At 41.9% G+C, this 23,117-nt stretch overlaps 1 protein-coding gene and 2 long non-coding RNA genes across 4 annotated transcripts in view; 1 reads left to right on the forward strand and 2 right to left on the reverse strand.

Annotated features, from left to right (window-relative positions):
* ANTXR2 (ANTXR cell adhesion molecule 2) overlaps positions 1–23,117 on the forward strand; it is a 120,362-nt gene that overhangs the window by 53,616 nt on the left and 43,629 nt on the right. The window contains exons 11-16 of one of the 2 annotated variants that reach the window (XM_052811503.1): positions 2,660–2,738; positions 6,330–6,425; positions 12,627–12,668; positions 13,707–13,802; positions 17,833–18,000; positions 19,262–19,342. In XM_052811503.1, the coding sequence (XP_052667463.1) occupies positions 2,660–2,738; positions 6,330–6,425; positions 12,627–12,668; positions 13,707–13,802; positions 17,833–18,000; positions 19,262–19,342 (562 nt within the window). The remainder of the gene's footprint in view (positions 1–2,659; positions 2,739–6,329; positions 6,426–12,626; positions 12,669–13,706; positions 13,803–17,832; positions 18,001–19,261; positions 19,343–23,117) is intronic. The other variant, XM_052811510.1, reaches the window with a different exon arrangement.
* On the reverse strand, positions 4,777–17,873 carry LOC128152853 (uncharacterized). Its single transcript, XR_008238775.1, has 4 exons — positions 17,712–17,873; positions 16,579–16,696; positions 15,318–15,473; positions 4,777–7,404 (listed from the first exon to the last, which is right to left on the reverse strand). It is a non-coding gene; the product is annotated as an uncharacterized LOC128152853 (long non-coding RNA).
* LOC128152857 (uncharacterized) overlaps positions 19,469–23,117 on the reverse strand; it is a 198,255-nt gene continuing 194,606 nt past the window's right edge. The window contains exons 3-4 of the long non-coding RNA XR_008238776.1: positions 20,262–20,325; positions 19,469–19,603 (exon numbers count right to left, since the gene is read on the reverse strand). This is a non-coding gene — a long non-coding RNA (uncharacterized LOC128152857). The remainder of the gene's footprint in view (positions 19,604–20,261; positions 20,326–23,117) is intronic.

Here is a 23,117-nt window from a genome sequence, read left to right on the forward strand (position 1 = left end):
GCTCAGCTGAAAAACATGCGAGCCCGAGTATATGACACTTGAGATAGTGCCTGCTAGTGCTGGCAATGGTAGTCGGCCACCGATCCATCTTCCTTTTCAACCACGTAGGTTTGGGACTGGTAGTAGCACGTCGCATAAATCGACAAACTGCCGGAGGATAAAAAGCATGGTGAAACGATGTTAGAAAATATGCCTGACTGACAAGTACACGTGGGTCAGGAGGAAGGATGGTACTGCCAGGCAGCGAAGGGAACTGATTGGATAGCAGAAAAATCCCCATAGGAAATCAAGGATTCACATTCACTTTTTTTAAAAAAAATTAAATGGGGAAAAAGCAAGCATCTGAAAGCGTTCTGGAAATTCGACCCCAGTAGCTGGCAGCAACTTTACTCGGCTATTACTGGCCAAATGCAGCAGTTCTTCACTAGTGCATAGGCAGAATTATTTTTGTTCTCAGTGAGAGTTTTGCCCAACAAGACACTACAGAAACGGTTCCAACCAAAGATAAAAAAGCTGAGGAAAACCTACAATGTATTTAGACACAGTTAAAGCTGATTGGAAGTAAAGTCAGTGCAGGAGGTATATAAGGATCTAGGTTCTTAAAGAACATGATACGTTAATTTAAAAATCAAAATTACTTGGTGTACTGCATTGGGATTTAGAGCAGCCGGAAGGGTTCTTGCCATGCTAGCAGGCTTTGAACCCAGCAATATAATCCCAATTATGGCACCGGTCAGCGGGAAGGCACCCACCGTTGCTTAGGAAAGTTCAGAAAAAGTAGAAAGGCTGAATAGCTTTTATGTTCAGGAGAGATGACTGCAACGAATGCCCCTTCTTGGGTGTAACCAAGTTCAAAACTTGGTACGGAGCCTGTGGTGTGTCTCTCTAAGTCATGCTTTAAAAAGGCAAGGCTAATTGGGTAAAAGGAAACATTTAAGAGATGAATCTTTCCTCTCTGAATTTGTGCTTAACTGAAAAGTTGCCGTCCAAAACCACATCTGTGTGCTGTGGATTCTTCAGTATTTATGGGCTGAATTCAGTTATTCCTGTCCAGCTTGAGACATTCTATGATTCTATGAGTCAGTTACACCTGTACAGTCATAGTTAATGGAGTAGTATGGCCAGAGTCTGTGCAAAAGGATGCGACCCCAGGTCACCGGAGAGAGTCACGTTAATGTAACTGGACTGTAGGTTAGTGACTTGGACAGAAAAACACTTCGTGTGATGTGTTTATGATGCGCAGATCTCCAAAAAGCGTAACAGTTTAAACACACAAATTCCTTCAGGGACACCTGTCAGGATTTGGGCTGTGTTTTCCACAGCACAGCGTGTACTGAAGTCCTTCTCTGATCAAGAAAAGGCACAGCGTGGAATCCTCTCGCGCTGTAGTCAATAGGATTGTTTTGCCAGTCAAAATCGAGCAGAATCGTCACGCTGAAATTTCCCACAGCATTTCTCATTAAAGTGGCAAAGCAAAACATTGAAAATAAAAAAAAGTAATTAAAAGCATCACATTTAAAAAATTCATCACTAACAAAAGTTTTGTATAGTTTGCGTTATTTAGTGCATTGGAAGGGAAGGGAATTGAATTAATTTTTTATTTTTAACTGTTCTGATTCACTTATTCCAGTAATAATTAGAAGTAAATTAGAGTTATTCTTTCTGTTAGATCAATTATTCATAACACAGATCATTTAAAAATGAGTTTAGCGGAAGCAACTTACATCATTTTTACTAAAACTGAAAAAGAAATTAGCCAAATTAGTTAAAAGAGCTTTGAACTCCATATTGACTAAAGCATTTGTGCCAGAAGAAAAATTCATGACATATAAGAACAGTATAAATGATTAATCATTTTAGTTCATGGATATCTATATTTTTATTTAATTACATCTATGCATAATATAACTGTCTGAATCTTGGGAATCCAAGCCAGAGAAGCTGAAGAGTCTTCTTATGTTTAACATTCACCATGTGTTGTTTTCTTCTAGGGTTAATTTGTAAAATGTAAACCACATACTATTTGTATGCAGTGTTTATGTACTATTTATAGAAAGTCTTGACCATTTATAATTATCCGACATTTTATCCATAACGTCTGCATATGACTAAAGAGATGTTTATGGAACAGACAAAACAATGTTATTTTTACAGTTAAACTTCAATTTATTTACGTAAAACTTTTTGGAGTATTTTATGCTACATGTAATAGAGAAGGGCTGTTCTCTACTCAGACAGCTCTCTATCGAGAAGACTAAAATTATTTCCAAACAGTAACGAGCACAGTACCTGCAGCAGACTGTATTGTTCGTTTTAAGCAGCATAAATTGAGGAAAAGAAAGCTCCGTCTGAAATGACCAAAAATTGGGTTCTGAAAGCCACAAGGTCCAACAACCCTGTAGCAGCTAAGTATCCTCATCACTTAGAAGTCATCAGAGGTTTCTGGAAATGATAACACAAAGTAACCACGTTAGTTTTGTCGTTTCTGTGAAGTCACTTTTGATGTCTAGGGCAGCTCAGAGGCCCCGACTCCCATTTTCCTCTCTTGGAACACTTTCTCTGTTGAACAGTCTGTAGGTACAAGTGCCTCCGCACCATATATGTGCTTTTATTGACTGTTTTATGGCTGCTGATTTTTTTTTTTTTTCTTTCTTTCCAGAACTCTGGAAGTTTTGGTGAGTTTGAATGAAGGGCAGTCTTTCATGTCCAGCTCATTAACGATCACCGCTTCAGAGTGTGTAAGTAAATGGCTAACATCATTCAATGTAAAATCCTGAAATCCGGTTTCTTTTGGTTTTACCATTGCATGACCTCTCAATGCACAGCGAGTCCTGTTAGATGTTTAGAATGCACAAATCCACCTAACTAAAAAATACACGTGTGCAGGCGCATACAGAATATACATAATTTAATGATACATGATTTCTTAATATGTAGGTGCATACATAAATATATGTTAAGTTGCTTTCTCTGTATTTGGAGACACACTTAGAATCTGTTTCATAACACGCAACAAAGAGTTTTCAGCTGTTTTTAATTCCCTGTTGAAGTGTGTGTGAGGGGTTACAGACAAGATTTTTTTCTATGGTAATATAAAACAATTCCCCTAATTCTTTCCATTAAGGTGGCAAACAGCTTTATTTTAGGAAGTTCTTTTTTTGCAGGATTCCGCATAAGTGAAGTATTGCTGTATGTATCATCCAAGACTTCCTAATAACACACGAAAGCTCTCTCTCGCGTGGCAGGCTTGGAGATTTACCTTTGCTTTCTGACATAGGCTCTGCTATAAGGGTTTCTCCTTTCATTGCTGCTGAATCTGTTTTGCTAGCTGCTTCAGGGGCCGCTGATTTAGACCATATGCAGAACTATATGTAGAGGGAAAGCCCTGGAATTCTCCTCCTCTCCAAGGCTACCTCAGCCGGCTCTGCCCTGAAATCCAAGCAGTGTCTGTGTGTTCCTTCTCTGTGCGGGGCTTATATTTTTCTATAGCTTGCGAATTGTATTTTGCTATATGTATTACAAAAAATTACTTTAGCACAGTGTGCAGCTGTGGCTTTCAAAATCCTGGGAAGCTTCCATGCCATCAGAGACTTGCTCACTATAAATACAATCAAGCCATAAGAGCCAGGTACTGAGTAGGTTCAGTGGGAGCAGGCTGAAGCTGAGGAGGCAGAACCTGAGGACTTCAGCCTGGTTATGGAAGGTGGTTAGAATCCTACAGGAGGATACTAGCGCTGTGTAACTTTAGATGCCTAACGTTGGTGCCTGAATAAGGAGCGTAGGCTCTCAACTCTGTAAATTAGGAGTCTTTGTCAAAGCACAGGCTGGAGTACCTAGGTTAAGCCTAGGGTTCACTATGTTTCTTATCGCAGGCTTATGGAAAAGAGTTAAAACAGCTTGCAGGATAAACCACAGACTTACGCAGGCAGTGACTTTTCCAACTTAATATATAAAATTTCTAATCTCACATTTCTGCTCTCTCTTAATTTCTTCTGTTTTACATAGGTAGGACAGTTAAAATTTTTGCAGTTAAACACAAGACCGCCATGTAGGGAGGGAGGTTTTGAAAATGTGCTACGCGTGGATACTGTGTTTCTTTAAATTAGTCTCATTTGAAGTGTGACTTTAGTGCAGCTTTCCTGTCAGGCGTAGAAGCATACAGAACAGCACTTTCTGCTCATCACCATGTATTTTTCCAACAATATTTTTATTGCTCATAGGTAATTAACCTAATAGAGAAAAAAATGATATTTTTCTTCTATTAATTTAAAAACTAAATACTTGGGTAACTGTAGAAATCAGAGTAATCTCAGTTCAGCCCTTCAGTTTCAGGAAGAAAGCCTGAATGAATAGGGAGCTGAAGAAACACACGCTACCGAAATCACGTTTCTCTCTTTAAGGGCCTCTTTATCATTCGGAAGCATTTCAGTCTTACACCAAAGCACGCTGAAGGACAGTATGATAACGTAAGGACAGTACAGTCACAGGATGATGCTGGAGACTTAACAGTAGACTGAGAAAGCAGCACATGTTAAATCCGTCTCCATGCCCCCTTAAAAATTGCTAAGATTGCACAGATAGGTAAAAACAAAGCACTGATGCAAAGCAGATCATACCAAATTGCTGGGTATGGCTGTCTTCTCTCTGCTGTACTCTCACAGTGCTTCTTTGCGGTCAAAAGTTTTCACTACCGAGAAACAGAATGAGTACAGATGTGCATTGACAGGAAAAACTGTTGTACTTCTGATCATGCTTTTTTTTTTTTTTCCCTCCCCCCCTTTCATACGTGTTGCAGCAAAGACAGCTCCATACAAGGAGCACTGCTGTTTCCATAGTAGCAGATGGGCAACTGCAAGAAATGGGTCAATGCTAGAATTGTTCCACTAATTCTGATAGCTAAGCAGCTGATGGCTAACTGGTATATAAGAGTCAGAAGCTACAGCCTCCCCTAGCGAACACACATTCCTGCAGTGAAAACAAACAAAAAATATATTGCATCTAGGCACTGTGGCATGCATCTTACCTGTTTCTCGTAAATGCGTATGCCTCGCTGCACCTACGCGTACTTGGAATAAAGCTCTGTTTCACCTACCATTTGCAATGGTGTATCTCCAGTGCAACTTTTCTCACTTTGACAGAATTACTCACGCTCTGCTCGAGCCTTAGTGATGCCCTGGGTGTCCCTCCTTTCCTTTTTCCCCAGCTGAAGTCTGAATAACTTCTCTTTTCATAAGGTCACTGTTGCCTTTTTCTCAGCGTTGTTCTAAACCAGCACAGCAGCACAGAACACCAAGTGTAAGAATAAAAGCACCTACAGGATGTGAGTTTGAGGTGGTGGGAGATGGGCTGCTCATTTCTTCATTAAAAGCAGTATTGCTGGAAGCAGTAACACTTGTTCAGAACTTCTTGGGATGGTGCCTTCAGGTTCAAACAGCACTACTACAGGGATTTAGTGCGCTACAGTCTGTACAGTGTGAATGCCCCAGACGTATGGGTTATAAGCATAAAAGCGTTATATATGTATTGTTAGTATAGATTCCTTAAAATTCCCCGCACCTACCAATCCATACAGACCTGTGTCCTCACGGGAGAAGAAGGGCACCTCTTATCCACAGACTTAGGAGGAGACTTTTCCCGTTTGTGTCGTAACAGCTCGTTGCTTAGCAGTCGAGGTACCCTTTCTTTTCTTCAAGTTGGGCCTCGTTCTTATCTCAAGGATATCAGTTTTACATCAAAATGAATCCACTGACCTCAGCAGAAATAATCCTGGCTTGCATTGGGGCAACTTGGGCCCGTTACCGATGACTGAATGACTTAATTTGAAGTGTGCTTTACAGGTAGGCAGAAGAAAGTAGTTTTCAAAGTTCTGTCATTTTCAATTTTATATGTCCACCAGTACTGCTGTGTTCAGCACGCTGTGTTCAGTCCCTTCGAGTACCTGAGACTTGCAGGCCCCAGAACTCGTAGGGAATGAGAAACACGAATAGCATCTTACCACCTCCTCCCTCTTTTTAGTGTTGATACGTCAGTTATTGTGACACGCAGCTCCTATTGAAGCATCCTAGCTTACCTTCTACGTAACTAGCGGAACTGAGGAGACTTACAACGAAGCGTGTCACTGAACTTGTGCCAGATACGCATTTGGCTAAGACCCCCTTCTTGATCCTTTGTGAGGAATTTCTGCATTGGCAAGAATAGGATCCAACCCATGGGAACAATTTGCGTGGGATTTGTGTCGGTCAGTAGGAAGCTGTTTTGGGGTGAGTGGGAAAACCAGGCAGCAGTTATTTGCAACATCCACTGACACTGCCTTTCTGCTTTCTTTGCAGTCTAGTGGAGTAGCGGCGCTTATTGCTGTTCTTGTGCTGCTACTGTTAGTGGCACTCGGTCTGCTCTGGTGGTTCTGGCCGCTCTGCTGCAAAGTGGTGAGTAAAGACTACGAGAGAAAGTCACTGGGTGTGCGACTCACGATTATCTCGTAGCATGCTGGGAAACACAGATACCATAGGAAATACGTTAAGTAACAGGAGAGCTACATGTGACATAAGCCATCTGTTGAGGGAGTTTTCTTTCATTAGTGATACGCAATAAATGGAAAAAGAGACCAGCTTCAACGCTGTGGACTGCACTCTTAGCAGTGCTTCTGGCTTTCTGAGACCTGCACGCACATGAAGCAACATCAGCATGCTGGCGTACTGCTCATTGGCTTTCTGCTCAGCGTGTTATATTTCTGTGAAGTCTTTGGTAAAAGCCTTTTCTCCGTTACTTGAAAGTTGTTGGCCGTAATAGTATGCAGACATCCCGAAATCAAGGACCCTTTTAAAAGTACTATCACTAAAATTGGTATTTGTAGTCCATTATGGGCTCTCAAGTTGGAAATCCCATATTGTCTTCATAATCCCTTGCACACGTTGCATCTTTTTTCATCTGAGCGCGCTCTTTATCCTTCTAGCAGCAGTCAGCAGTGCTGTTTCACTAACTATCCTTCCATCTCCTTGCATGTTGGGGTTTTTAAATGGGTGAAGTTTATTATTCATCCAGTTCAGCAACAGCGCTGAGGACTTGGGAAGTGGAGATGGCTTCCAGGCTGCTACTGTATTCCTTGTCTTGTCTCGGGCTTGCGGAACCTGGGGCAGCAGAGGAACCGGCCTTCTCTCCTGACCGTGCCGAAGCCCATGCAATCAAAAGCTTTGGTGTACTCCGTGAGGCCCCAGACTATCCTAGGGCAAGAAGTCCTCAGCCCCTGTCTGCATCCTCATGGTCTGGGGTTTCTGAGGCAAGAACTATAAGCTCTTCCCTAATAAAAAGACTCTCTTCTGTCTCGTTCTCCACAGGAGTGTTCCAGCAGAAATCTAGGGAGGTTGTCTGTTACTACTTCTACTTTATTTTATATCATGAGCCTTCCTGTGGAAAAGGAAAATTTGAAATCAGTTAAGAAGAAAGCTTCCTATTTTCTTATTTTAAAATAATGGGCTAACCTTGATTCATAGACCATCTTCACACGTCTTAGTTTCTACACTTTCTGTCTGCAGAAAGCGGTTACGGCTAGGCATTTCATGTAGATCTCTCATCGGGGCGGGCTGAGAGGGAGATAGAGGACATGAAGGAAATAACATTGCGGCACACTTGTGCTGGTAGAAGAGCAAACATTTTGTGTTTCAAAGTCTAGTTATTTTAAAAATACACGTGTAAAATACAATTTAAATCCTTAAGTGAAGTCAGGTAACTTTTTTTCAGTGTCTATTGTCAGCTACTTACAGACACACTTTAGAGTGGGTTGTTACACTACTCATTTGTAGTTGTTGAGCGGGATCATCATATCCTTTCTTAAGAGCTGCTTTTCTGAAAGCAGCTGCTTTTCTTTTGTCCTTTTCCTGACTTCTCAAGTTTTTCTTTTTTTTTTTTTTTTTTTAAGACACACTTCCTTTTGAGTTGACCAATATCAGGAAGCCTTACGTTCCTTTAGTTTGTCAGAGCTCTCAGAACAATTTACCTCACCATAACTCTGGTTTTTGTCGCGAGCTGAATATGACTGTCAAAACGTAATGCACGTGTCTCTAATTTACGTTAGTCCAGAGTCAGTCTTTTACAGTTGGAAGTGCAGTCGATCACATCATATTCAGTTGCGCATGCAATTTTAATCGTTTGCCAATTGGATAGTTGTTTTTTTTTTTCAGCATCGGGTTTACACGTGTACAACCTAGTGAAAAAAATAAAAATACTCTTCACATTGGCCAGTGTTCAGAAGTCAGTGCTCGTTAGTGGTCAGTTCCCATGGTATACTGTGCGTTTTCCTTGCGTTACAGTGAAGAGTAATTGCAGTATCTTAGTCGCTTGAGAGCAGGATTTTTTTTTCCAGTGATAACTCTGTAATGACTATCGGTAAGGTGCTTTCTGGATTTTTTTATGTCGAAGTCCAACATTAAAAAAAAAGTCAAACGTATAGTTCTGTAGTATTAATTTCCAGCCCTTCTGGTAGCTATGCCCGTATAATACATTAAAATATTAGCTGCACCAGCCTATGCCTGTTACAAAGGAGTTCAGTTTAATGTTACGTATGTACATCAACATCGTGCAGAGCTGTGGGGGGATACCCAAGCTAGCACCCAATTAACTAAAACAGATGCCCCTTACAATGAATTGCAGAGCAAAGATACTACCTTGGGTGCCGAAGATACACAGTGGCATTAAGGCAGGGTTCTGTCTGGGCGAATCTCCTGTGGGGAGCTACGTCTCCACAAAGAGCTACACTGCGCTGTGAGAAAATGTCCCTTGGTTCTGATTCGCCTTGTGCTTAAGTCTGTTCCTCCCTGATGTTTACTTTAAGGCACAGTAGCTTACCCTGAGCATCTTTTCTGGTTACAGTGTTTGGTACAGGAGTAATTGGCTCTTTCTAGAGAAGTCTTGAGCTGTAGATTGATAAGTTACTACTAAGAAGCAGCCTGACTTCTACGGGAGCAATAAAACCATGGCACTTTAAATGTTAGTGCCCTCTGTTGTTTCCTCCCACCTCTCATGGATATTGTTTCTTTAAAAGGAAAAGGTAATTTTAGAACTCATCGCTGCAACAATACCGAGTTCCAAAACCACATACGGTTGCACTGAACCTATTGCCAAATACTGACTCTTCCTTTCTTTTTGTTTTGATGTCCGTTTCCTCAGATCGCTATACTGTGCCTCCATTCTTTTCCCTCATTACGCACTACCTTTCTCACAGTACATGTTACTGCCGCTTCTGGCTATGTAGTTTTGTGCTTTGGTGCCGGTGTCCTTGACAAGAGAGGCAGCATATTAGGGCCAGGCAGCACCTCCTCTTCCCTTCCTCTGAGCCTGCTTCCCTGGCAGAGGGGAGCGTCTGGTTTCATGGGACAAAGAACAGGAGCAAGGAAGAAAGCAGCAGCCCTCAAACCTTGTAAGCATCCCATGCTTCAGAACCAAATGGAAGAGAGAGAGGCAAAAGGTGTTGCAGACAGAACAGAATGAGCGTCCGGAGCCACACGGCATGTAATCCCTACCGCCCTGCAGGCAGAGTGCTGAGCTTCAGGTGGTTCGGGCACTCCGCTTCATCCTTGCTAGGACTCGGTCTTGTCAGCGTTCTTGCTATGAGGTCCATGTACACTTACAGGTTGGGGTAGAGGGACTCCTTTTTCTTTTTCTCCCCCCCGCCCCCCTCCCTTTTTTTTAAAGGCAGTTCACTGCTGACAGTTCTTTCACTCTTCCCTCAATATCAGAACATATGATTGCATCAAGCTGGCTTCAGGCTCTGGTGCTGACATTTCCTAATGCCCACATCACGCGAACATTTGAAAAGTGTTAATGAGCAGATCAAAGGGACTGTTGCCTGAAGCAACTAACTTTTTTCTTTTTTTTTTTTAAGAAATCGGCTCTCCTCCAAACTCAAGACTTCATTCCTTGCCACTAAATAAATGAGATGCAGGCTTGCCTGGTGATGATGATAATAAAACAAAACAAAACAAAACTAGGAAATAATCCATCTCTACATGGGGTTAATAAGACAGCAGCATTTTTCAGAGTCTTCCATATTTAAACAATCTGAATCAAGTTCAGGAGAAGTTAATTTGCAATATTATGATCTTCAGTATGTGCAGTTTCATGCTACATTTGCATTGTTTTCTGCCAAAGCTGCATGGGTTCCTCAGATTTCTCTTCTTTAAAAATGGCTTTCTACTGATTTCACTTGAAATATCGCACAAGACTGAAAATAATCTTTGTGTGTGTGCATGTGTGAGAGAGGGAGAGTGTGTGAGGAGCCTGTGGAAACATAAGGATGCAGGCATTTACATTCCACTTCTGTCAGCAGGGGTGAGTATCTGCTACTCAAAGCAGATTATTTTCTCACACCACTGTCACATGTAAAACAAGTTTCACTTTCTGAAGCTATTAGAAATAGCAGCTAATTAATGTATTGGTTAGCTTCAAATCAAGTTTACCGTATAACTTCAGGGAGTTTAGCAGCTGGCATAGGATTACATCCTTCGATCAGGGAGTCAAACAAAAACTGCCGTTGACTTGTGACTTTTGAAGCGCAGTGAGGTCAACAGGTAAGAGTTTTTCTCGATTCACCAGGGTAGAAATTTTGATTCCGTAAATATCAGTAGGCGTAGGGCCCAAGCAAACTTTAGCATGCATCACAGAGAAGTTCACTGTGCAAAGGTGTCTTTGCTTAGGAGAGATTGCAAGACTTAAGAATTGTAGAACTATAGAGTGTGGAATGATAATACCGTTTAATATGCATTCATATAAATCCAACACCCAGCTAGGCCTTTCCCCCCTGTACAGCTTGCAGTCTTGGCAGCGAAATACATTTTTTTGAGATAATTGTTAGAGACAGGCAAAAGGGAAATAAGAATGGGAATCAAATAAGATCAGGTGACCCTTAATAGATTGAAGGTACTCTTTTACCGTTTCCAGTCTTCTAATTGCTTTCAGTGAGAATTAAGTATCTTCATGCTTTGGACAGTCTTGCTCAGCATCCGAGTATCTCTCAGAATCTGTCCCATGATCCCTCTGTGGTGTTCCTTCTTGTAAAGTTAGGGCAGTAATTCCACTCTGGCTCTCAGGAATGTTGCACTAATTAAATAATTGATTTCTGTTAAGTATTCTGATATTTCCTGATGGATGGGAAGAAAAAGTATTCAGAAACATTTAAGGAAAAATAATTTCTGGCATGTTTTTGCAACATCACAGCAGCAAAGGGACGTCTGGCTAAAATCCATAGTTGACCTTCCAGTCCACTCAAAGTACTCTGAGCTTGCTTGATGAACAATTCAGTATCTTAAACCTGAAGCGCTGTGGAGAAATGTTTCCACGGGTGCCATAACTTATTTCTCTTTTTTGATAGAATTCCTGTATCCAGTGCTAAAAGTCCATAGCTTGTTCAGGCAGTTACTAGTAACTATCTTGGTGGCACTGTGACTTGAAATGTAAATCAAGAAGGAAAACTCCTGATTATTGGTGAAGAAAAATATGTTTCTTTTATGTATGATGCTATACATCTGTGCAGTGACATTATTTATAGGCAGTGGTAGAGTAAATTAAAGTACTATAATTAATAGCACGGAGTAAATAAAATAAGGCATATTTCAATTAAGGTACTTAATCCTGTATTAGGAGATTTAGGTGTTTATCATCACGGACAGTTTTGGTTATGCTTGTATAATGCTAAGGCATAGCAGAAGCAGACTCCTTTATATTCATGGGGTATTTTCTAGTCATTTCTATGCAATATTCAAGCACAAAAAATGACGTGATATCACTGAAATACTTCTTTTTAGCTTACAAACCTGCTTTTCTTGTGGAAGAATGGCTGTGCATTCAGTTTTCATCTTAATCATTTAAGAGGGTCGCTTCCTTCCTCTTCCCCTCCCTGTACTGTTCAGTGGATTCCTGTCAAGTACTGGGGAACTCCCTGAGATTTACAATATGTACGTGACAAAGGGAACAGGAAGAAACTGTAGGTAGAGGTTTAAATATAGGTGTAACTGAATTATCCTAAGAGCAAGCCTTACCCAGAAACAGTTTAAGAAGCCATGTGAATGTAACTCCCACTTGCAGGCACTCCACACTGAACAGTCAAGGAGCTACATACTTAAATTATTAGATCTGAAATGTGAGATCTGCGGAAATGATCTGGACGTCTAGAGGTGAAGCCTGAGCTACCAGAAGGCATTTCACACTTGTCATAGGGCCAGAAATTATCCAGCAGCATGGCACAAGGAAGCAGGCATCTTGGCCCAAGATTATGCAAGACCTCACATAGACCTTGGGATGCTTTTCCTCCCAGGCTTGCTAATTAACTCCATAGGGTTTCATCACTGGCTATTACTTAGAATGACTGAGTCTTATCCGGTCAGGAAGCAAAGCAGCAGACACATCTGCCCAAAGAGTGTCTGCCACTCAACTGATGTTATTTTCTATTAGACGGATGGTGTTAATTTCCAGAAGGCCTTGATAATCGATACCCAAGGGACTTGGCAGCAGCGGTTGCCAGTTTGCAAGCAGATGTGGGGGACTCAGATGGAAGCAGTTCACTCTTAAAATTTTCTGTTGGCTATTGGATGCTGCCAGTGCAATTCCTTATGCTTTTATGTGTTTGGCTCTTTCAGGTCATCAAAGATCCCCCTCCACCTCCGCCAGCTCCAAAAGAGGTACGGTATGATGGTGCTCCACTCATCACACTGGTTACACGCTACCACTCCTCTGTGCTTTCCTGTGTTCTGCGAATCTGGCTCTTTGTCCTAGCTGCTGAAGAAAAAAAGAATTGCCCCATGGGAAGCCTTACGATTAGAGTGGGGTGGCCAAAGTCCAAATCTCTGTTTGTCTCAGTCGTCTCAGCGTGGCGTGAATTAAGCCCCAATCCGCAGAAATATTTAGGGGCTTTTCCCAAGATAGTTGAACATTATTTTCCCAATTCTGCAGCGAAAGCAGAAAGACCGAGTAGCTCTTGTGTAACAGTCTAAAGATTCATGTATGACTTAAACAGCATTTTCCCACAGCTTTGGCATTCCAGACGCTGAAGAACCCTTATAAAGGAATTTCTCTCTCTCTTATGGGCAGTGATGCATTAGAGGATCTTCTGGTGTCTTCAGTGTTTTTGCCCCTTGGTCTTGATTTAGCCAATTGCTTGAGCGTACTCAAGTGTACTCTGACAGTTAAGTCCATGATAAGGCACACTTCTTTGAGCTGAGGCAGCCAAGAGCGAGTTTGACAAAGGTTGGCTTAGGAAACTGTGATCGGCTGTGCAACCTTTATCTGCAGATCTGCTGAACACCGTCTGCTGAATCCAAATGAGTAGGACTGATGATCTGGCTTTCTGAAGGCATTGTATTTTCTGTAGAAGAAGCCACCACAAATCCTTTTCTTTGTGCGTGTTCTGCTTATTTTTAATAGTGGAAAGGAAAAGGACCAAGGCAAACAAATGATTGTCAATAGATTACACAGTTAGATTCCCCATTTGGACTTTCCTAATGGTCGCCACCAATGCTTTTCCCATGCAGAACATCAAAATATTTCCCAACATGACCAGATTTTATCTGGAAATCGGTGAACACTTGAGGAACCTAAATATCTGATCTTTCACACCTAACATGGGAAAACTTACTCTCTGTGAACTCTAGTAAAATATACTAAAAAGACACTGGTGGGGGAGGTATCTTTTTAAAGTAAATGTTATTTGAATTTGACAGGAAGAAGAACAAGAGCCCTTGCCTACCAAGAAATGGCCCACAGTGGATGCTTCCTACTATGGTGGACGAGGAGTTGGAGGAATTAAAAGGATGGAGGTTTGTACGATACGGAGATGCCAATTCACTAAAACACAAGCTCTCTGAGGCCGCAAATGGTGGAAACAAAGACTTTTAAAGTGTACTGAAAATACAAAGGCATAATGTGTGCTCCCTTCCCAGTGACATAAGCCTTGTAAAATTTTTTACCGTATCGAACAATTTTGACCTTGCCTATGAAAGAACAGCTTTCAGTAGTTCCATTTGACTGGAACTTTAAATAGCTGCCTGAAGACATGCTCTTTCCATCAAGCTAATGAGAAAGAGAGAGTGAGAGCCTTTTCTGAATGTTTTGGAAGAAATTACAGTGAAACATAAGTCCTCCAACTGTGGGCCAGCCAAATGCGCTGACAATGGTGACGCTAAGGAGAGGCTTGATCCCAGAGGAACTCACAGCGACAACAGTGCCTGTCTTTGAAGAGACATGATAGCATCATGTTAATTAAAACAGAATGAAAAATGTGCATCCTTATGGGCACGTCCTTATGTCAGATTTTATAGTAAAGTCAGCCTTTATGGAATTTGCAGAGCAGTTTTCTGCAGTTTTTAACTTCAGTCTAGGAACCTGTCTCTGTCTGAAATACCCACCTAGGCCATACTGATGTATCTTGACGAAACTTTAAAGGTATTGGCCTAAGAATCAGCTTTACTTGGGTTCTCTTTAAACGCAGCAGAAGAACGTGCAAGTTTAAAGCTGTGTTGCTTACATGTGTTTCCTTCAGCAGTTCAGAATTGCTAATTTAGAAGAGCTTCAGACTTCAGAATAAGAATATAGTGCAGTGCAGTGCTTTTCAGAGGCAAACTAGAAAATACGTTCCAACATAAAGAATTACAAGCCTGGATTTCTAACGGCAGCCATGATGAGCCTCCAGGAGGAGTTCCGGGAGGGGGTTCCAGGGTTTAAATCGTTACAGTTTGTAAATGGGATCTTCCGCAATGAAACAGAAAACCGATAGATACCTCATGAACACAAGTAACATGAGTACCGTAAAGAAATGCATGTTCATCACATGACAAAAATACAGTATTTCCTCTTCAAAGAAGAGAGCAGAAAGTAATGATTAGGTTAGAAAACTTGTTCATCTGTGCTAGGAATTTTGGGCAGGGCTAAGGGCTAAAGGTGTAAACCAATTGAAACTGCTGGCAACACCACCATGGGCTCTTGAAAGGCACCTCATTCTGTGGAGCTGTGTCTCTGTCCTTCTCTGGGACCTGGGAGTACTAACAAATTTTGGGGTTGGGCACTGCATCATCAATGCCTCAGCATTTGATAATGGAGCTTTACCTCTGCCCTGTAGTATCTGTAACAGTGGGCTGAGGGAAACGCTGGCTTAACAGCCCATTCCCAGCTGTTCGGACGGAGCGTTATCAGACCTCATACCTGTCACTGGCTCCAGAGAGCACATTGCTTGTTTGATGAATCAGGGCAGGGCAAGTGCAGAAACCAGAGAGAAAACAAAAACACTCTTAACGAGATGATGCAGGTGAGCAGGTCAAAGGGAGGTTATTCCTTACCCGGCAGTTAAATGTGGTTTCTGAGCTGTGGCCAATGAAAAACTTGCTGGATTAGTCATTACATTTCTTCCGTCTTTTCAGTTCATGTGGTAATGCAGTTGTCTGTTTTTGTTGCTCCTCTGTGCTGTACTCTTCTGCCATTCTTCCGGCAGCTGCCTTGCATGGAGAAAAGGAGAGCATGAACCAGTAAACTTCCACTTAGCGCTCCTATCCTACTTCTCTTCGCTTACTATATTCCCTTCTGGGGCAGTGACACATTCACTCCTGCCTTCCCCACTAGCTTCACCCCTCTGCGACAGTCCAGAATAATTTAGCCAGTGTTGTTCACTTTTTCTAGATCTGTCTTTTGGCATTGCTTTAAAAGTTTTGTGATGTCATTTCTAGACCCCATCCATTAAAGGCAGTAAGTTTTTATGTCAAAGTTGTGTTGTCAGACTCTGCAAATTCTGGTTTCTTCTGGGTGAAGTCAATTTAATCTGAAGGAGAAGGTCATTTTATCAGTAAGGAGTCCACCATCTATCTCTAAATGGTTTTAACAGTGTTTAAAATACATTTTAACAACCTCATATAAAACACTGTAAAAGTACCATTGATCACAGTGAAAGATACAGATGCATTTTAATGACTCAGCAGGGCCTACTTGGACATGAAAGCCCATTCTAATATTGCAGACAGAGGATTCCCCAGCGAGAAAAAGAAATCACTAAGCAAGCCAAACAGTAAAGTTCAAAATAACAGAAAGGTTCAAAACAATCCCCCTCCTCAGAAACGATCGTCTGAATTTTACTAAGGTGAGTTATAGTATTACAGACCAAATTAAGCTCTGTCGTACTTTGCTGCTCTTGTTCTCTACGTTGAGATCACAGTGGTAAAAAACACTTGGTGGTGGTGATAAAATGACAAGATTTTCCTCTAAGGTATTTCATTTTTCTGAAGGGGGCTAGACTCTGGCTTGCCTACATACTTTCCTCACTTTCCATATCCGCACATTCTGCATATGGTGCTGGTAAGGATGAAGAAGTCAGGCTGCTTCCTTCTCTCATCCTATGACATAGTTATCCCGGCACATTATAGAGTGTCCCTAGCAAGACCTGGAGTAGTCTTGTCCTTCCCCCCCTCCCTCCCTCCCTCTCTCCGGCTAGCAGAAGACGAGGGTCATGTCTTTTTCCTGGTGCCCCTTTGCAGTGGGAGAGTTGTTTTTCTGCCTACTTTTCAAGTGCTTGAACTGGTAGGTAGCAAGCCAGAACTGACATATACCTACCAAGCAGTGTGCAGTGATGCTCTTAATTCTTTCCCTCAGGGCGGAAGGTCAGTCTTCTCTGGTTTTTCTTACTTGGATTCTTCTCTTTTCATGCCTGGCAACTCCAGGCAGGATGTCCCTGAAAAAAACAAGTACGTTGGTGGAGTCCTGCAGTAATGGTTAGCTATTTCCCAGTAACAGTTTCGTGCCTCATCAGCGTGTCACGTTTACCCAAGATGTAATGTCAGAATTTAATTACTTGGGTTTAGGTGTATCGGGTCCTCCTTACAGGCTAGATTGCAGCAGACGGCATGATTTAGAAAGTCTTGCACTGAAAATAATCCAGGCCAGTTTTACTGAGAACTTTCAAACTCCAGCCATAGCTTTTAGATGCTCTTTTTGGATGATAAAGTAGCAGTCTTGTCCAGGTTTGTTTCTTTGCACAATGCAGCAAACATCCTTGCTGAAATGGCTGCATGGTGTTTCCAATTACAAGATGAAATAAGATTACTGTAGCAAGACAAATCATCTCTCTTGGAGGGAGGTTTTTTTCCTGTACTTCCTCTTTACAGCATAGTTAAGTACAACCTTTTATGGAAGTGGAAGTATGTGCTTGTGTCACCAACAGCAATAATCCAGGTTTCCTTTCTCTTTGAACCCTTTGTATATATTTTATATACTTGTGGCAGTGATAAAATATACACTGCTACATGTTTTACATTTACTTATTATGCAGGTTAGACTGCTTCATCTGCGTTTTCTCCAGTATGTGTCTTCTTGCAGAACTAGAAAACCCGGGGAGTTTCAAGGAGCTTCTGCTAAAACTTGCTCAAGTATCACCTTCTGTCTAAATTGGGGTTCTCGACAAACATGCTGTGTTAGGAAATCTGGGGTGACAAAAATCAAGGCTTTCATCGGTGCCAGATTAAGGTGCAGTATTTTAGGATAAAGCAGAACTGGAAAATTTATTTTTACATCATTAATTAGAGAAGATTTCCCAGATTTCCTGTCTCCTATACAGCCTGTGTGATGCACAGCAGAATTTTCTTTAGTATTTCTCTTGACTTTTCACTACCGAGAGACTCATATTTACAAATGTATTTAACTAAGAATGCTTGTCATCAAAAATGAAGAGGGAGCATTTTCCTCAGTACCTCCCCTCTCGTTTATTCAGAACTTCGTCCAAATGCAAACTTCTTCCGCTACTGTTATTTGCAACGGTTTCCTTGTCCTTTGCATACAGTGCATTTACGTCTGAATTCTGGCTTTCCTTAGGTTCGCTGGGGTGATAAAGGATCCACTGAAGAAGGGGCTAGATTAGAAAAAGCAAAAAATGCTGTGGTGAAACTCCCAGAAGAACCAGAAGAACCTTTTCATCCTAAACCACCTAAACCAAAGCCTACCTCACCAGCCATTCAGGAGAAGTGGTATACGCCGATCAAGGTAATCTTTTTAGTCTTCAGTACAATGTAATTTCGTACTAAAGGCTGGATTTTGTCTGCCTTACCAGTCTTATGCATGCTGAACTGTACATTATTTTTCAAGTAGTCCCATTCAAGTGTAACGTACTATTCTCAAAGCGAACACCTACTCAGGATGAATAGCAGGAGCAGTTTTCAGCTCTAAATGCAGTACTTAATCATTACTGCCACGTTCTGTTAACCTTCCCCCAAAAAGGGACATAACATACAGTAAGAGTACTAAAATCTACGGGGGCTGTATTGGCATTTGGTGTATCTCAACGTGTATGTAATTAAGCCTAAAACTACACAGTTTGTAGCTGTTAAACTAAGTTTTAAACACACATACTCATTACTGTCCAAAAAAAGCAAAAAATTATATAAAACAATATAATGCAAAAAGTCTGACAAACAAGTGAAACATAATAAACGACATAAAATAAAGGCGTTTTCCTCTCTAGTTGCCGTGAGTCACTTGCAAACTTGTAACAAGCTCTTCATAAAAACTGAAGATGGGCCCATAAATACCTTGCTTTAAATGTGTAAGAGCAAAGAATACACAGGTTTAGCTGGGAGTACAGATACCTCTATTCTGTCTTCACAACTCCTTACAAGTCCTGTCGGACCACGAGAAGGTCCTGAAGGCGTGCTGTCCACACGCAGGCGCAACTCTGCAACCCATTCGTGCGGAGCGGGATGCTTCTGATAAGCATCAGAGCTGCGATGCGTGTTCTGCACAGGCAGCCTGAGCGCTCGCAGTGAACCTGCTGCATTCGCTACACGTGGGACTTACCGCACAGCACGAATCAGCTGTATACCGTGTGCCTAGCAGGTCCGAGGCTTCCCGAGGACCATGAACTTGCTGTATATGTGCTGTAAAAACAAACGCATTTACGTGGGAGAAATCCCAGATGGACATGTGGCAATTCAGCCCAAAATATTGGCAAATAAACATATTACTTCTAGATTGCTCGGAAGTAAACGTGGGTTCGGTCATAGCCACTCTGCTCCCAGTGGAGGTGAGAGTGCAGTACCTAGCATTCACTGATGGGCAAGAGCAGCACCGCAGCTGTGTGGCGTGGGTGACACAGCCTAAGTCTCTACTTTGCTTATCCGGCTCTAAGGAACTGGTTCTGCCAGTAAATTTCTCTATGGATCTCCTTGGACAGTAACTTAGCAGGCGTGGTGTGCTCTCCGTTGACTGATTTTATCGTACTGAAAGTCCTGTTGCTCTGTTACCACAGGGTCGACTCGATGCACTGTGGGCGCTGTTACGAAGACAGTACGACAGAGTCTCTCTGATGCGACCACAGCAAGGAGATGAGGTTTGTGCGTGGCACGCGTATCCGCTACGGTTGGCAAAAGGGGGGCACGTTACAGCGAGGCTTTAGCAGCTGCTGATCGCTGGTAATTCCACGACCTTAACTAAAGAAAGCACTGCAGCCAAAAGAATGGCACAACAGGAAAAACAACGCATCGGGGAAACAAAGTGCATTGAAAGATGCATCACGCCAGCCCAGACATGTTGCAGAAACACGGATCTCCTGAAAGCAGAGTGAAGGATTCTGTGTTTTCTGTGTGTTCAGCTGGAAAACAAAAACATAGCACACGCATCATTCATTATAAACTCTCTGTAACAAATACCCAAATCTTTCTTTTAGCCAGCCATTTGTAAGAGTAGAGTCTCGCAATCAGAATACTAAAACCATATCAAATTTAAGTGACCAACAATAACTTTCATGCAAGTTGCTTCACACAGCTTTGCACTTCCACACCAAAGGCAACTTTCACAGAAAAAAAAGGAGAGCAAACTTCTTTGTCAGACAGTCCTTTCTTCTAGAACACTCGTGACCCACGAAAAAGTGGCCTTCGCTACAAAGACTGCTACGACTGGGAAGTAGAGTTATTTTTTGAACCCTTTATAGTGAAGCTAGACTGTGTATTTCTGATGGTTATTCCTTAAGAAAGTACTACTTAAAATCTTAGCATTTATCTCAGGAACTGACTTATCATCAAGGTATTTCAAATCTACTGGGACCATTCAGCTTCCTGTTTGTGGCACATCGGAAGAGACATAGGATTTCCTCTAAATGAGACAGCGACTTCTTCTCAACAAACTGGCCCCAGATGGGCGTGCCAGATTCTCTCGTACCGCAAAGCAGTAGTGTGTGAGAACGCTATTTTTGCAACATACACCATGAGCATGACATAAAAGAATTAGAGGGGCTGAAGGGAGGGAGTTACCTTTGAGAGAATGAGAGGTAGTCGGTATTTAGATTATTTTCCTGGGATGAAGTTTGGTACTGATCTAAAGGAAGAAAAAGTGAGATTTAATTAAGGCAAGGACAAGTGTTGGAAGAATTAGAATGACCAAGTGCAGTGCTGCAAATAGGAAACACAGTCAAATACTAGCGTTATCATTCTAGTTGTTACGTTGGCAAGTTATTTACTGTTTGCGTGAATGGTGCGTGTTACATGTAGCAGAATTAACAGCAACAAATCTACCTACAAAATATACAGTACAATACAGTTTAACAGGTAAATTCAATGTATATAGGAACGTAGAAGAAATGATGCTTGAACAGGCTAAAAACCTGTCAGTCAGGCCCCGTTTTGAGGATTTCCGACCATAAGGACAGGTAGTTACTGTAAAAATTGCCTGCCAGGGAAGGCTTTGCTGAGCCACTGTGAAGTCAGGCATCCGCCTTCTCTGGACTCGATAGGAAGACATTGACTAACATCTTGGTTTATGAAAAACAGAGAAGTAGCTCGCTAATCTTCAGTATCCCCACTGAAAAAAGGAGTAGAATTTGTACTGATGAATAAAATCTAAACCAGTGGTCGTTAAGGTGTGACCTGTGATACTGTAGGAGTGCAATTTCTGTCTGGCACGGTATTTTATATCTTCGGGAAGAAAAATTAAATTTTTTTACTTGTTCCTAACTTGCTAGGTAGAGATTCCATGCTGTACCCCTGATGGCTTTAAGTCAGTGAAGGGATGAGCAGTCACACGTATGTACAACGAGACAGGCATACACACTTACTTCAGAAGCACTGTTATGGTAAAAGGCAGCCACATAGTTGTTTTGTTTTGTCTTCTTTCTTTTATTGTTTAAGAACTTGGTAGTTCACATTTGTAGAAGAATTCACTGCTGAATTAAAGTCCTTGATCAAATAATTGAAATTTAGGCATGAAGTATCAAAGCAGAGCGAGTGAGCTTTTTCTTCCTTCTCTCTCTCCTCTCCCACTTCTGCCACATTGCCAGATAATGCCGAGGGTGGCCCAGTTTGAGGGCTGCACGCAGCTGAGCCAAGAAGCTTTGATTGTGGATGGAAGTCCTTCGAGTCATAAATTTTTCAGCTAGCAATCCGTGAGGTTAGGGAAGCTTGTACAGGTGTGAGCTAGCAGGTTGTCGCCGACATCTGTTTAGAGCGGAGGCACAGGTCCTCGGCAGCCTGCAGCGAGGCTGCAGGATTGTCAGCAGATGTAGTTAAGAGTGGCAGAACAGTTTTGGTCTCACATTTGCCGCCTGGGGGCTGAAACACTAAAGGTAGAGTGGGGGTGGACACAGCTGCGCTCCCAAACATGCCTCGGGCACAAATAAAGAGATCTAATATAGTTTGACTCTGTTGTGGTGGGGAGATGAGGACAGAGAGCCACTTCAGAGACAACTTAACGCTGCAACATCTGCCGCTAAGTTTCCAGGGAGTGACAGGGGACAGCAGGTACAGATCGAAGTCCCCACATAAACAGCCTCCATTAAGCCATGAACTCTTTTGAAGGGCTCCCATCAAACATAGCGGAGTCCGCAGCAGGAGATTTTGTTTTCAAAGCCATGTTTTGTTTTCTGCGCTAACAAGATAATTTATAAATGATGCATTACCCTGCATTCATACTCCTATTTATACTTTCTTTCCTTTTTTTATTAAGGGGCAAGGAAGAATGAACCACAGTAGTTTTGGGGTGCTTTGATAAACCAGTTAACTGTCTGAGGGTTTTAACTGAGTTTATGGCAACCGTCAGTCCACAGCGTTACATTCAGCTAGGAAGCGGAGCTGAACGCGTGCACCGTTACGGTGTCACTGCGGAGGAGTGTCTGCCATTGTTTCTGTACTGGAACACCTCTTCCAGGGAGCTTGCTACTGCATGAGAACAGAACTTGGCACAGGTTCACAATGCGAGCGTTAGGGTCCTCCTTTTCTCTAAATCCTTGTGTTTATTTTCCAGTTTGTAGTTTAGCACCTAAAGCTAAGCATCTGGGTTTTTCAAATTCTTTATGTGACCTTGCTGCTTTGTGCAATTTGATAGCGGCCGAGATTCTGATCCTGTTACATTTATGCACACAAATGTCTTTTAAGTCCACAAATAGCCTGTTTTGCCCTGTCAGGATGCAAATACGTATGACTGGTAAAAGGAAAAAAAATCTATAGCTAATTCCAGAAGAAATTCTATAGTAGAACTATAGAATACTTTCAGCTTTTTTAATGTTAAAAAACTGCCTAATAAAAAGGAAGACACCTTTACTTGTTTTTAATTTTAAGCCTATTAGCATTTACCTGCTTTAAAGATTCTTTTATAATAATGGCTGCAGAGTTAATACAAACATCTGTTTAAACTACTGTTGCTTTGTGAGCATCTCTACGTTATACAAAAGAATTACATTCTGCATTGTAACTCTGTTAGCATCACACAATTTACAGTTAGAAACACTTGGACAGTATTACATTCTCTGAGACGAGGCCCATGTTACCGTTCCCTTTGTGCTACTTCAGTAATTCCTACGCTGGGCACAGTCAGAAAATACTGAATCTTTAGCTTAGTCTGTCAATTGTAGCGTGGAATAGTAATTATTAGGAGGCTGAGGCTTTAAGTGCCTTACAACTGAGAGAAAACTCGCTGTTCTGAAACAAAAGACTAACTGCAGTGCCTAGGAGTACCCCAGCCGTCAGTTCCAACAACGCTTTCACAGGGTTCGATGGGCATCACCTACCTTTGCAGCAGAGCTGCCTGTCTGCCGGCACTGTTACTAGCCTAGTGCTTTATAACTCATTGAGCGATGTTTGCTTGCCTACAGGGTAATGGGAACAGGAACGAGACTG

Source organism: Harpia harpyja, chromosome 2 (genome assembly GCF_026419915.1).
Source record: "Harpia harpyja isolate bHarHar1 chromosome 2, bHarHar1 primary haplotype, whole genome shotgun sequence".
Classification (NCBI taxonomy): Eukaryota; Metazoa; Chordata; class Aves; order Accipitriformes; family Accipitridae; genus Harpia; species Harpia harpyja.